Source organism: Myxine glutinosa, chromosome 10 (assembly GCF_964187855.1).
Source record: "Myxine glutinosa chromosome 10, kmMyxGlut1.1, whole genome shotgun sequence".
NCBI lineage: Eukaryota > Metazoa > Chordata > Myxini > Myxiniformes > Myxinidae > Myxine > Myxine glutinosa.
This window is the reverse complement of record NC_136270.1, coordinates 101,874,990-101,890,090: the sequence shown is the minus strand read 5'-3', so window position 1 is coordinate 101,890,090 and position 15,101 is coordinate 101,874,990. Positions and strand designations below refer to the sequence as shown.

At 47.2% G+C, this 15,101-nt stretch overlaps 1 protein-coding gene across 2 annotated transcripts in view; it reads right to left on the bottom strand.

The window, feature by feature from the left end:
* The window catches only part of LOC137433894 (fibronectin), a 270,389-nt gene that overhangs the window by 76,089 nt on the left and 179,199 nt on the right, over positions 1-15,101 (bottom strand). For both annotated transcript variants that reach the window (XM_078785942.1, XM_078785943.1), the window contains 2 exons: positions 14,548-14,719; positions 2,275-2,436 (listed from right to left, as the gene is read on the bottom strand). In XM_078785942.1, coding sequence (XP_078642068.1) covers positions 2,275-2,436; positions 14,548-14,719 — 334 coding nt within the window. The remainder of the gene's footprint in view (positions 1-2,274; positions 2,437-14,547; positions 14,720-15,101) is intronic.

The window sequence follows — 15,101 nt, the reverse complement described above, 5'->3', positions numbered from 1 at the left end:
TCGGGCCTTGATCGGCAGAGTGAATAAACGCGTACGACAATTGATCGTAGTTTGTCGAGATACCTTACAATACCCCAAAGAGGAATGACCCTTCCTGCCCCTCCCAGAGTCTGCGGGTGTACTAGTTCTTCAAATAAAGGTTTGTTGAAAATTTGATGAGAAAGCTCAAATGGTAAAAAAAATTATGGCCTGGACAGACAAATAGACACAACAAACAAACCAGCGGTCATAGACCGGTACTTGCAAAATAGGTCGCTGCGACCTTGACCTCAAAAACAACAGGCTTCTCGCTTTTGATTGGTGAACACAATATGCAAATTGTGTACATATTTCCAAGTCAATCAAATGAAAATTCACGATTTGTGACCTTGACCTTTTGACCCAATTATTAATCCATCATCATGAGCTATTTTCAGTCCACCGCTGCACCAATGCCTCAGCATGTTGACGCCATATTGCTCTGTCTCTTGCTTTGTGCCTCCATTATTAACTATAACGGTACTCGGTAGAGAGCTTGCCTCCACCAGGCTGAACAGTTTACGTTTTGTATCCCATGGATCGGCCGGATATGGATACGAACCTGAACCAAAATCGAATCGGCTTGTTCTCGTCATATCACGAAACCAAATCATACACTAAGTTTTGTTATAATCCGTTCACAACTTTTTGAAATATGCTATATATCGGTCCTATCACCCAATGGTGAAGAATCACTTTTTTTTTTAAACGTTCTTTTTTTATGTCTCTGCTGACGAGGTCACCGGAGGGATTATGTTTTCAGGTTGTCCGTCCGTCTGTCCATGATAGGTTTTCGTTACCACGATAACTTGAGAATGGTTGAAGGGGTCTTAGTCACACTTGATGCAGGTATGTATAATGAGGGAAATATGAACCGATTAGATTTTGGGGTCACGAGGTCAAAGGTCAGAGGTCATGTTAGGTAAAATTCGTGTTACCACAATAAATTGTGAACCAGTGATAGGATTCTCACCAAATGTGGTACAAGTATTATTATGATGTGAAGATGAACTTATTTGATTTTGGGGTCAAGAGGTCAAAGGTCAAAGTCTGTAATAGCTCTATAACTTGAGAACGGCCGAAGGGATCTAATTCAAACTTGGTAAAGGTATGCACAATGATGTAAAGATTAAGTGATTACATTTTGGGGTCAAGAGGTCAAAGGTCAAAGTTTGTAATAGGATGATAACTTGAGAATGGCTAAAGGGATCTAATTCAAACTTGGTACAGGTATGTGTAATTAGGTAAAGATTAACTAATTCTATTTTGGGCACAAGAGGTCAAAGATCAGTCATGTTAAGTTACAATTACTTTGTTACCGCGATAACTTAAGAACGGCTGAAGGGATCTTAGTCAAACTTGGAGCAGGTATGTATAATGAGGTAAACATAAGGCAATTCGATTTTGGGGTCATAAGGTCATAGGTCAGAGATCATGTTAAAGGTAAAAAATGATGTTGCCATGCCAGCTCCTGAACCAGTGATGGGATTTTGAACAAATTTGGTATAAGTATATATGATGCAAAGATGAACTAATTGGTTTATGGCATCAATAGGTCAAAGGTTAGGTCATGTCAGGTAAAAATGTGATAACTTGAGAATAGCTGAAGGGATTTAAATCAAACTTGGTACAAGTATGTAAAATGATGTAATAATGTTGGCGGAGGCATATCAGTCGACGTTGTGACGTCGAAGAGTGTCGTTCTAGTTTCACTTCAGTTCCTTCTTTGTTTTCTTCTGGGGGTTTTTTCACAGAAAATCGTCCCGAATGATCATTGGTGTTGCCACTCTCTTGTAAATGAAGATTTTTTAAAATTATCATTCACAATAATAACTACGGTATGGAGGTCATTCACAAAATTTTGGGAACAAGATACTTGATGCAACCAAGTTAATGACAGTCGATATCAAGTTTAAAATCCCCGTCCTCCCTTTTTTCCCCTTCTCAAATTTTCTTCCTGATATTAAATATTCCTAATAAAAGAGAACATCTGGGGGAATTTCTTGGCACAGTTCATGCGTAGGAGAGGATGGATGTGGGGAGACGTGAAAAATCGACCGTTGAGACAATATCTCGAGTCATCAAAGGGAAAATGTGAATTTATAGTGTTTGCATCTGTTTTTGAGCAGCACGTGGAATGCCCAATCCATTTTTCAAATGCAGCAGCTTTTAAAAGAAAGGAAAATGTGAAATGGAAATACAACCAACATTTTCCTAATATTTTCAGGAGCAGCGGTGGTTAAGTAAATTAGTCACCATGGCCATGGGGCAGCGAAGGGACTTTCCTTTGCCTTTCTTGTTGTTGTATGATTCCTGTAGATCTTTGGTGCGTAAGTGCAGAGGGCTGAGTTGGACCGGTCGCTGCTGCTGTGCCCGGACAAATTGCTTCATCATCTATTCCAGGCAGACAGGTCGAAGCTGTGGCCACAAAGAGATCGACAAGCAAATTGATGACAGAGTTAGCAAGGTGCCAAGTCACCAACGGCGTACTCAGTATACTCAATAATCTTGCAACAAAATGTATTTTATGTGGTATCAATTATTAAGATGCTGAATCAGTATCTTACCATGCTTCAGAATAGAGGTATAAACTCTAAATCTAAGGTTTACTTAATCCTTATTACAATTCACGTACTGTTGTTTGGGTATGTGTGTTTGTGTGTGTTTAGTCTGTATGATTGTTTCTTGCACTATCGTAGAGGATCAGTACTAATGTCCCGTGACCAAATCTCTGGAACAAAGGTTTGAAAGTGTTTTTGACATGCCTGAATTGCACTGAACAAATTTGGCTTGGGCTGCCCTCTTCAAAGTTCTGGCAATTTTCGGTAGGGGTCAAATGAGGTCAAACAGGGGTCAAAATGTAAAAGTATTCTAATCCTTTTGAAAAGTATACCAAATTACTCGTCCAGTCATAAGGAAACCAAAAAGGTATAGTTTGCCCTATCTGCTAACTTTAGTTACCGCACTATGGAAATCGTATATAAACATGATTTAACGTAAATAATGACCTCTGCCAAAGTTCAAACAACGTGGGTTTAATCTCGACATGAGAGAATTCCACATAGCTATTTGGGCGGTGTATAAGCTAACAAATCGCTGTCTCCATCGATCTTGCCAAGGCCGTAACACCTATTGGCTCAAAGTCCTTTTAACTGTTGACTTGGTAGTTTTTACAATGAAGGAAACATTAACAATGTTGTTAAAAGTTTATTTTGTGATTAATTTATGATTGGAGTTTTGTTGTTTGGAATGAAAAAAGAGATATCGAGTTCAAGTAAATGGCGACATGCCGTGATGGTTTCTACTTTCTAAACGTGAACTTCACGGATCGCCATATGCAGATTCGCCACGGACCCACGATCGATGTTTCTATATATGAACGTACCCATTTGTTTGCGAACGGGTACGTTTTTCATGGAAGTCCTTCACGAACTTGCTGTCCATGTCTGACGTGCGACTGAGGGTGCTACAGGAATGTGGAATTTATTGGTTTCATGCTTTCGCATTCGCCGTATCTGCAATGCATGTTTGCTTCCGGCCTCCCACCCGTGCGTAGCATGGGTATCTCACTAGTAAGCATAATAACATATCACCCCTGGCCGCCCCCATATGGAGCGGATGCTTCTAGTTGATATAATTTATCGATGGAATTCAACCACAATTTTTTTTGGATATATATTGTTGCGGATATGAGGACTGTATATTTTTTGATTGTGTGCTTTATTATTATTATTATTGTTATTCTGCGCCTCCTGCCTCCGGAGCTGTGTAAAGGTCAAAGGGCGTCCCATAATTAGTCCATAAAGCATCCACACAACAGCTAATCATAGAATACCCCTGTTCGATAGCTTATATCTTAGTCTGTGTTTTAGGGTAAGGCTGTGTCTCCCATTAATAGAAGTACTCCATTGCACCAAGTGAAAGAGATAGATTCCCTTCATTCCCATTCCCAAAACCTCCATTCCCCCTTTTCGTCGATTGGAAACTACCTCCGCTCCAATTGCCGCCATTGACCACGAGGCAGGGTTGGGGAAGAAAGGCGGGTCCCCACCTCGTCATAGAGGGGAGGAGTGAGTCAGCCCCACTCAACCAACCACGAACAAGGGGTTGGACTTGGAGAGGGTGTGGAAAGAAACATCGAGGAGGTTCGCGAAGGTTGAGGGGCGGGGCCTATATAACCCGCAGGCAGGGCGTTCCCAAGGCAGACAAGGGAGATGAGCTTTGACGACCGAGAGACGAGAAGAAGTCCAGGGTTGAACTGCAGCTCGAGCCACCGAAACTGCACTCACTGCAGCTCGAGCCACCAAAACTGCACTTGCTGCAGCTCGAGCCACTGAAACTGCATTTGCTGCAGCTGGAGCCACCGAAACTGCAGCCACAGCAGCGTGAGGCCTGGACGGCAGTTTGGAGCAGGGCCGCGAAGGAGCGGCGGCTGCCCACGAGTCGATCAGCTGCAGAACTAGTTGGACCTCCCTATCCCGCCAGCCATCCACCAGCCACCCACCTGCCATCCCTATCATCATTCCCCGTGTAAGTGTGCTCGTAGTCTGTCTTTTGGCTTGTCCCTGGGTAGTAACAATAAGTCTGTATAAGCTAGTATTTTCACTATGTCACCTGCGTCTCATGTGCTTGTAAATAAACGTGACTGCTGTCTTTTTGCTTATGTGTGTGAATAGTAAATAAATTTAGTAGTATTTCCAAACCTTTCTTTGCCTTCGTTTTCCTCTTTGCATTCGGTTGCTTTAGAGTTTTCCCGATTGAATAGCGGTGGCGCGATCCGGCCAAAGTTTGGGGCAAATCGGGTATTAGTCGGGGAATAACTGTTCGGTCGCGGTAATACCAACCGCTCGGTAAATAACATCTTTAACCGCGTCCGTAACAATTGGAGTCAGGAGTTGGGATTCGAACCTGGGACTAAATTTATTTAGCCCAAATTTTGGACACCAATTGTGTTATTACCGTAACAATTGGTGTCTGGGAGTGAGATACGGACCCGAAGCACGCTTAACGCGCTCAAAATTACAAGCTGCTGGAAATTTGTGTTGTTTTACAAAAACCCGAATTTTGAAATCGCGCCATGGCTGGTCAAGGTGATCGAATGCCGGTGGGTGAGCTAGAGGAGGGGTTAGGAGTAACCCAGGACCTCGGGGTAATGTATATGGAGGAGGTGGTTGAGGGGGTATCAGACGCACAAGATGGCGTCCTCGCGCACGTGGGTGTAGCGGCACCAAATTGCGCTGCGCCCGTGGGCGCGGCAGCCGAGCCAGAAATGCCAGAGTACATGCGAGTCTTTATGATTCAAATGATGGCAAAAATGGATGCCCAAAATGATAAGTCCACCCGAGAGCGAAGAGAAATGGGGAACCGGATGGATGCTCAGAGTGAGAAAATGGGGAACCGGATGAAGGCTCAGAGTGAGCAAATGGGGGCAATGAGGGGCGAAATGGGGGGCAAAATGGGCGAAATGGGGGAACGGCTAGAAGCTAAATTTGAGGGGTTAGACAATGGGATAAAAGAGGTAAAGAATGGGTTAACGGGGGTGGAAAATAGAATGGCTGCCCAGGAGAATCAGTTAGAGGGGGTGAAAAATGGGTTAATGGGTTAGAAAATAGGATGGAAGACAAATTGTGGGAAATAGGGGAGCAATCCGCCCGGGAAATCGAACAGATGGGGACCAGATGGAGGAGATGAAATAGGAGATACGACGAGGTGTAAGTGAGGAGGTCTCGGGGGGTACGCGAGGAGGTAAAGCGAGGCGAAAAGCGTATAGAGAAAGAGGTGAGAAATAATACGGCGAGGTTACAAGGGGGAATAGAGGGTCTGACGAAGGGAGTAGAACAGCTGACAGTGGGACAAAAGGAACTAGTGGACCAGGTGGAAAAGAACACGGCAATAATCGGGGGGTTAAAAGCGACACAAAAAGACATTAAGAACGAATTAATAGCGACACAAAAGGAATGTCAGATGGTACATGAGGGGTTGACGAAGAAGTTGGAGGAGGTGACAGAAGTAATGGAGACAAAGGACAGAGAGGTGAGGACGCACATAGAAACGGTTAAAGTGGCGTTAGAGGAAGAGATAGAGGGGGCGCACAGGGAGATGAAGGAGGTAAAGGAAAAATTAGAGGAGGTGGAAGAAGGGGTGAGTGAAATTAAGAAGAGACGGACAGAAACTAAAAGAGAAATCCAGGAGGAGGTGATGGAATATGTGCAAGGTCGGTGCTCAACTCATAATGATGTACTCACTAACCAAATCAAGAGTTTGCAGGTGGCGAAGGAGGTGCGGAGACGAGGTGCCAAGGTGAGTGGCGATATAATCGGAAATGTACATGATGTGAGGGGAGCTTCAGTCGGCTTGGGGGTTGATGTGGACCCGGGTGTTTGTGAGAGGCCGTTGGTGAAGTGTGCGACAGGTCTGGTGTGCGAAAAACGAGGTGTGCGAGAATGTCCGACCATGGGGTGTGTGAGGAAAAAGTGCACGCCAAGGAGTGAGTGTGCTGTCGAGAGTGAGTCGGTCGTAGCGCGTGTGCGAGGAAGCACATGGAAGCGCGTAGTGAGGAGTGTTACAGAGGATGTAACGGGAGAGTGTGCCGTCAAGAGTGAGTTGGTCGAAGCGCGTGTGCGAGGGGGTACATGGAAGCGCGGTGTGGTAAGTGTTATGGAGGAAGTAACGAAAGAGTGTGCGCAAGAGGATGCGCAAGAAAGGTGTGTAACGGACAGGTGCATGAGGAAAGAGGGCGCTGTCGAGAGTAAGGGTGAGTGCGCGACCGAGAGTGGAGGTGAGAGTAGTGAGAGTGGCACGGAGCGTGAGTTAGTTGTGACAGGTGAGCGAGGATGTACACCTGGCATGGAAGGATGCACACCTGAAATGGTAGAGCGTGTGTGGGAATGCACACTTGAGTTGGTCGTGAGGCACGTGGTTGGGTGTGCGAGTGAGAGCACACCTGTGATAGTCACAGAGGAGGTGACCGAGAAGGGGGCGCGAAGAGGTGTGTTGGTGAGGTGTGCGAGCGACGAGTGTGTGCAAAGGTGTTCGGTGGTCAGGTGTGTGACCAAGTCTGTGAGTGGAATGAGTGTACCTGGGTGTGTAAGAGAAGGTGCAATGACCAAGAGCAGGGAAACGGCTGGATGTATGAGCAAGAAAGGGGTAGCGTATGAGCGTAAGCATGCAGGTGAGGCATCGACGGTAACCGGGTTAGCGGTTAGAGCGACTTATAGCCGAATCGGGCCCTCGGTGCGTGCCGGGCTTCGCGTGCCGCGAGAACCAGTGGGGATCCGAGCCACGGCGGGTTCGAAAGGACCGCCGTACGCGATCCACGCTGGGCCTCGCTTGGAACGGCCGCGTCCGTGCTCCACTAGGCGGAGCGGGCAGCCCAATAGGAAGGGTCGTCATGGCGACCACTTTTTATTGAGACGTTCCGGCAGGTCGAGATCGGGCAATTGGATGGCTCCGCGCCGAGGTGGTGCGTGGGATCTCGGCACGGGTAAGCCCCCGTCCCTGCACCGAGTGCCGGACGCATCCAGCCGCCGGCACCAAAGAACCCACGTTCATTGCTCGGCTGTACGAAGCCGGGCTGTAGACGTGAATTGGCGCACCGAGAGGATCTAATAAGTAGACGGGTGATGAGGTTAGTGTTTTGGACCCAAAAATTAGAAAAAGGCAAAATTTGATGATTGGTACGGTGATTGGCAGATGATTGGCAAAATTTTTGATTGGTTGAAATTTGATGTGCAAAATTGATAGTGGGACCTCCCCGATGTGGTGGGATGGCAGCTCTGTCCTCCCTCACAGACGGGGGGGGGGGGGGGGGGGCAAAGGAGCACTAGATTATGGGGTTTATGGCAGTGAAAACTAGCCCGGGTGGGTTAGGATATTGTGTGTAGGGATCTAGAAGATGACATTAGGTAACGTTAAGGTTAGTTAGTGACAATGATACCTGTAGTGGGGACGCAGGTAGATTAGAGTGGATGATAATGACGTGGTATGTGCTTAGTTTAAAGGGAAGACGGGGAGCACTAAGTTAGCAGGGCAACAGGTAGTTCAGATGATGCCGTGTGAGTGTTGGAGGTGTATTCGGAAGTGTATTGTGAAAAGTGTGTAAGGAACAGGTGTGATTGAACAGGTGTGATTGCACAGGTGTGCAACTGAACAGGTGTATGGAGCAGTGTTTGAGTGATGGTGATGGTGATGGTGATGTGTGTTGTGTTGACCAAATGGTCCAGGGAGAAGGAGGGTGCAGGTGGCACCAGGTGTGAGTGCACAGGTGTGCAACAACAGGTATGAGGAACAGGTGTATGTGGCTATGTGGAATAAATGGTAGTGTGGAATATCTGGAGTATTGGAATGGATGGTCGTGGAGTGAGTATGATGGAAACTGTGGAGTGGAGTGGATGGTGCGGAGGTGTGAATGGGGGAAGAGTGGACCCCCATCACGGATACCCGGGGCAGGTAGTGTAAGTGTTAGGTAGAGGGTATAGGTAAATTGTGGTTGGATATTGGCATCTGTGGTGCAGGTGGAAGAATGGTGATTGGATGGGTGCATTAGTGTTGTGGAAATGGCTGGGCGTGTAGCCTGTTAGTGTGTGTAGTTGGATTGGGCACTCCACCACTGTGAGGATGTCGGCCAGGTGAGGCCGCAGGTGGGCTCTGGGAGCCGGTAGTTGTGGATGGGGCCTGAGGATCCGGAGGACGGAACCGGGTAGCCCAGTGCCAGAGGGCACCAAGGGGTGACAGAGCCAGGAGGGGCCTTCCCCAGTTAGCTTGGTTAGGGTGAGGAGCTAGGTAAGCTCGGGTGGCAACTGCAGTGGTGGAGGTGTGCAGGTGGGTAGACCTGCTGGGAGAGCTACACGCCCCAGCCCAGAAATTGTGCAAGGGCACCGGGAGATGAATCGGGGGAGTGAGACCCCAAATTGAGAAGCACCACAGTTCGGTCAATGGGCATTGGTTTTTAGAACCCATAGTGTAAGTTGGCCAATGGATTGGCAGGGAGAGACCCCGGGTAGTGTAAAGTGTGTTAAAGTCATTTAGAGGATAGATAGGATGAAGGATCTCCTCGCACCATCTGCATCCACTCACCTGAGGTGACAGGTACTCCGCACCATGCCATGTTTATTATTTTTTGAGGCAAATGTTTTGGATTGTGAGACGCATCATGACGTGGGTGTGACATTGTGCTTGTTGTTCCATCTCTTCCTCCTTATGAGGATTGATGACGAATTGGGTGATGGCAAATTTTGAAGTAGAGGGATTGTGGAGACGAATTTGGTAGAAGGGAAATATGGGGAAGACGGGACGGTAGCGACGGATTGGTAAATGTGTAGATTTTTGTACATATGGGGTAAGGGCAAGGGTAGTGTAGGTGACAGGGGGGTGACGTACGGTAGGGACGAGCTTTCTCACTTCGCCCTCCGTACGCATTTCGCCTTGCATTGCCTTATTGATGTGTACCCTTGTGACCTTACCCCTCGCTCATTTGTCTCTTTTGTCTCCCACATGACCTGTGCGCCATTGGGCGCCGAGGGGAGCGTGCATGAGTCCTCCATTGTGCGCCCGGAATTCCCAGAACCAGCTGTCTGCATCGATGCACCACATTATGGACCACATGCCTGCGGCCGAGCACCACTGATGGACCCCATGGGTTGGGGCATGGCCCCTCTGCTGGAACCGGCCATGAGGGCCCGAAATCTTGCTGGCGGACCTTGGCCACAGGGCACCGATGCCCCACAGGTGAACCACACGTAGTCGGCCCTGTGGGCCATAAATAAAATAAAATAAAAAGGACACGTTGGGTGCAAGTTTTAATACAAATAGGCCGCCAGTAAGAAAATGAAAGAAAGACAACAACTGGAAGAAATAATAATAGCCAGCAGAGGGAGCCGAAGAGCAAGAGATCACCTGCAGGGTTAGGGGTTGTTGATTTATTTTTATTATTGAACATTCATGAACACTGATGAACTGTGGTGACTGCACCGATTGGTGCTTGAGGGTGTGTTGGTGCGTTATCAGTGCTTTCATGGTGCATTGATGCAGAGCAGACTGTCTCCCCCCAGAAAGAACAATTACAGGTCCTGGGTTAGTTTTGTAAATAAAAGCAGAGTCATTGTAAATAATGCTCCCCACCGTCAGTGTGTAGTTTGAAGACCATTCCGCAATTTGGTTAACTGTGGGCGTAAGTCTGTTAGGCAGGGTGCAATGGAGCAGCGGGACACATTTATTTATGTTTTAAAACTGTCGCACTCAGGGTCAGGTTAAAAGTAGAGGGAACTACACCTACGTGTCACACTAAATAAAAGTTGTAGGCCCGGAACGTGCCTAAGAGGAGGAGGGTGCAGTGTTGCGGATATGAGGACTGTATATTTTTTGATTGTGTGCTTTATTATTATTATTATTATTGTTATTCTGCGCCTCCTGCCTGCGGAGCTGTGAAAAGGTCAAAGGGCGTCCCATAATTAGTCCATAAAGCATCTACACAACAGCTAATCATAGAATACCCCTGTTCGATAGCTTATATCTTAGTCTGTGTTTTAGGGTAAGGCTGTGTCTCCCATTAATAGAAGTACTCCATTGCACCAAGTGAAAGAGATAGATTCCCTTCATTCCCATTCCCAAAACCTCCATTCCCCCTTTTCGTCGATTGGAAACTACCTCCGCTCCAATTGCCGCCATTGACCACGAGGCAGGGTTGGGGAAGAAAGGCGGGTCCCCACCTCGTCATAGAGGGGAGGAGTGAGTCAGCCCCACTCAACCAACCACGAACAAGGGGTTGGACTTGGAGAGGGTGTGGAAAGAAACATCGAGGAGGTTCGTGAAGGTTGAGGGGCGGGGCCTATATAACCCGCAGGCAGGGCGTTCCCAAGGCAGACAAGGGAGATGAGCTTTGACGACAGAGAGACGAGAAGAAGTCCAGGGTTGAACTGCAGCTCGAGCCACCGAAACTGCACTCACTGCAGCTCGAGCCACCGAAACTGCACTTGCTGCAGCTCGAGCCACTGAAACTGCATTTGCTGCAGCTGGAGCCACCGAAACTGCAGCCACAGCAGCGTGAGGCCTGGACGGCAGTTTGGAGCAGGGCCGCGAAGGAGCGGCGGCTGCCCACGAGTCGATCAGCTGCAGAACTAGTTGGACCTCCCTATCCCGCCAGCCATCCACCAGCCACCCACCTGCCATCCCTATCATCATTCCCCGTGTAAGTGTGCTCGTAGTCTGTCTTTTGGCTTGTCCCTGGGTAGTAACAATAAGTCTGTATAAGCTAGTATTTTCACTATGTCACCTGCATCTCATGTGCTTGTAAATAAACGTGACTGCTGTCTTTTTGCTTATGTGTGTGAATAGTAAATAAATTTAGTAGTATTTCCAAACCTTTCTTTGCCTTCGTTTTCCTCTTTGCATTCGGTCGCTTTAGAGTTTTCCCGATTGAATAGCGGTGGCGCGATCCGGCCAAAGTTTGGGGCAAATCGGGTATTAGTCGGGGAATAACTGTTCGGTCGCGGTAATACCAACCGCTCGGTAAATAACATCTTTAACCGCGTCCGTAACAATATTATGCAACTTAGCACATCAACTTTACCGTGCCAATAGCACTCAAGCGCTGTCTCTGGTCATGGGATGTTCTCTGCAGCATCATAGGCGGGAATTCTATAGCCCAATGTCAAGTCAGAACAAAAGTCAGAGGGGAGTTAGGCCAACCAGGAACACGTTTCAGCCAAATGGGCTCATCAGCATGGGAACTCCTACAACCCCCTCCTCACCCTTTTTCAGGATGTTTTCTTTCGAGACATGATTCAACATTCTTGCTTTAACTGCTGTGGAGCCACAAATCCATGCCCCATAATGGCCATAACTGCATGGACTTCAATCAGCAGGTAAAGGGGTATGGGGGAAAAGTCTAGAAAACTACAGGTGGGACGGATGGATGGACAGACAGACAGACGGAGATCAAACCTATAGTCCCCTCCAGGTAGGGGACTAATAAACCGATGTACATACATGAAGCAAAAACATGTGTACGGCTTATGTGCATGGATGATACATCGTGGTTATATATCTGAGATCTTTGCAATGCCACTGGGCCATGGACTAGAACCCATGCCTGAGGCCTGAGGCCTGCTGATCTATGCTGCTTCATTTGGGGTGGAGTCAGGTCAGCTGTCCAGCCAATGTGTGTAAAGCAGTGGGTGGAGTCAGGCCAGCGTCCAGCCAATGTGTGTAAAGCAGTGGGTGGAGTCAGGCCAGCTGTCCAGCCAATGTGTGTAAAGCAGTGGGTGGAGTCAGGCCAGCTGTCCAGCCAATGTGTGTAAAGCACTGGGGTAGAGTCAGGCCAGCTGTCCAGCCAATGTGTGTAAAGCAGTGGGTGGAGTCAGGCCAGCTGTCCAGCCAATGTGTGTAAAGCAGTGGGTGGAGTCAGGCCAGCTGTCCAGCCAATGTGTGTAAAGGACTGGGGTAGAGTCAGGGCAGCTGAAAACTGACCCTTGTATAATATCATGTGGTATTTTTGAAGTTCAAAAAGGGCATAACACTGTGAAAAAATGGCAAAACGCCCCAAAACACAAACTTGTTCTGTGTAACTTATTATAATAAAGCCATGTGCCAAGCGACCGTTGAATATGTTTAAAGGTATGGGGGAAAAGTCCAGAAAACCACAGGTGGCATGGACAGACAAACAGACAGAAAACCTGTAGCCCCTTCTAGGTAGGGAACTAATAACCTGAATGTCGTATGGGAGTCAGGGCGGAAGATGGGGTCAGTCGGATAGATTGAACAGGCAACAAACATTCCAATCGTAATGGCAATGGAGTAGGGAACATGGATGAACATGTGATATAGAGGTTTGAAGATCTGGTAATGTGTCAATTGTAGAGGTGAGGTCTGATGGGTGAGAAGAGAATGTTAGTGTGGCTGTGCAGGGAGAGGTCATACAAGAGTGCAAGGTCATGAGTGGAGAGGTATGTCAGGTTGCTGAAAGGTGTGTGGGTGTGCGTATCAATCCGTGAGAGCAGCAATTTCGAATTTGGCCAGGTGTGCCGGCGATGACTCGTCTACCCTTCGCATAGGACACTGTAGGATCTTTAATTTCCACTAATTAAAACGAGCAGACAGGAAACCCAGTTTTTCTTCGCCCAAGCCTGTGCAACACCAGGATGACAGTTTATAGCCAGGCCGAGATTCAAATCCAGGAGAGACTGCTCAGAGACGAGTGTTTACCACTGGGATACCTGCCAGCCCATTTGATGGTGGTGAGGTCGAGAGAAGGTAAGGTTGAGTAGTAGGTAGAGGGAGATCCACAGATTTAGGAAGGACCTTTTTGTATACATGTAGTCAAGGCTCATGGAAGAGCAAGAACACACGCAACACAACAAAGGGAGGAGCAGGAGGAGAAAGGGGAATGCCAACAGCAGGACAGAGGGATAAAGAGGCAGAGACGGACAAATAAGCGATGCGGGTAAGGATGAGGGGTAGGGGAAAACGAGTGGTGGACAAGATGGGCACAGAAGCCAAATCTTGGGAGCGGTGGTGGTTTAACTGGTGTGGAAAAGATAATGGTTTTGGATTGGGGATGATTTGAGTTGGTGGTGAACAGCTGTCTTGAAGGCCTGGAGGGAAAAATGAGGTTATAGAGTGTGGAAGTTTATTCCACGGGCAGGAAAAAGGAGGAATAAATGAGTGGAGGTGAGCAGTGGCTCTGGATTTTGGTAGTTTCAATAGGAGAGGGTTGCTGGTGGATCGCGTGCATCCTGCAGATACCTGGTGGGAAAGTGGAGGTGGGGGGGTGTATTTAACACTCAGCTGTAGAATGTAGTGTATTGCAGAAGAAGTCACAGGAACAACGTGCATTTTTATCCACAGGATTTTTTTTTTTTTTTTTTTGTATACAGGATCGAGGCTCATGAAAGAGCTAACATCAATCACAAAAGAAATCAAACAGACACACAAAACATATAATAAGGGGAGCGGTAGACAAGATGGGGAGAGAAGGAGAAGCACACAAACACAACATTTGAGAGCAGGGGCATCGGGAGATCTGTGGGGGGGAGAGGGCTTGGGGGGAGGAGGGAGAGGTATAAATCCAGGAAAGAAGTTGTAATTTCAAAAAAGTGGATCTGGCGTGACAGTTTCTTGTCATTTTATGAGAATATTCCACCAAGTCATTTAGTTATTCCATGAGCCCCAATAAACATACAAAACAAATCATACAAAGGAAGTTTTACTTTGACCTTGGCTTAGATCTGATTAGAAACGTGTCACCCCAGGTACCCTTCATCGACAAAGTAACACCTGCTTTATGGAGCCATATAAACTATAATGAACATTTAAATATGGCAATGTAAGTTAAAATGATGGCACTATATGGCACTATATGGCACTGTATGCACTTAAAGTTAAAATTTCCCCACTTAAACATCTGTTTTCACATTTCACATGGAACTTTTGTAAAAGGAAACTTGACATATGGTAACCATAATTGTACAATCTCACCAGGGAACCAAATCGGTGTACTAGGGTACTATGTGAACAAACGTAAAGTTGACATACATGTTGTGATGCCTCTGATTATGGGAGGACTATATGGCTGCCCGTGCAGGACGATGGTTATGGTGACAGTATACGTCACACCAGGAACCAGACTCCTTAACACAAGATGGCCAGAGTCTCCTCTTGCCTGCATCACATCAGATCCTGTCTCTGTGGTGTTCTGCACATGCACCTGCCACACACAAAACAGGTATTCGAAGTTTGATGCTGCGCTATTTTGTTTTCAACACGTGCCTTTCCTGCATTTCATGAGTTCCCTTCGTCCCACTTTGTTAAGAAACATAAGCTGGTTTCCCATTTACACCTCAACCAAGTGATAGTGGTATTATTTCATATGCAGTCTGTGGCTGCTTGTTGCATCGTTGCTGGAAGCACGGCTGTGCCACTGATGCAGTGCCCCCTGTAGGTTAGAGCAGGCATTTGTAATTTGTTCAGGACGCCGGCGATAACTCGCCTACTCATAGCAAAAATAAAACCGTGGGATCTGGAACCAACTGATGCCAGCACACGAGATGGTCCAGTTTAACATCCATCCGAGGGCACAAACATTGATG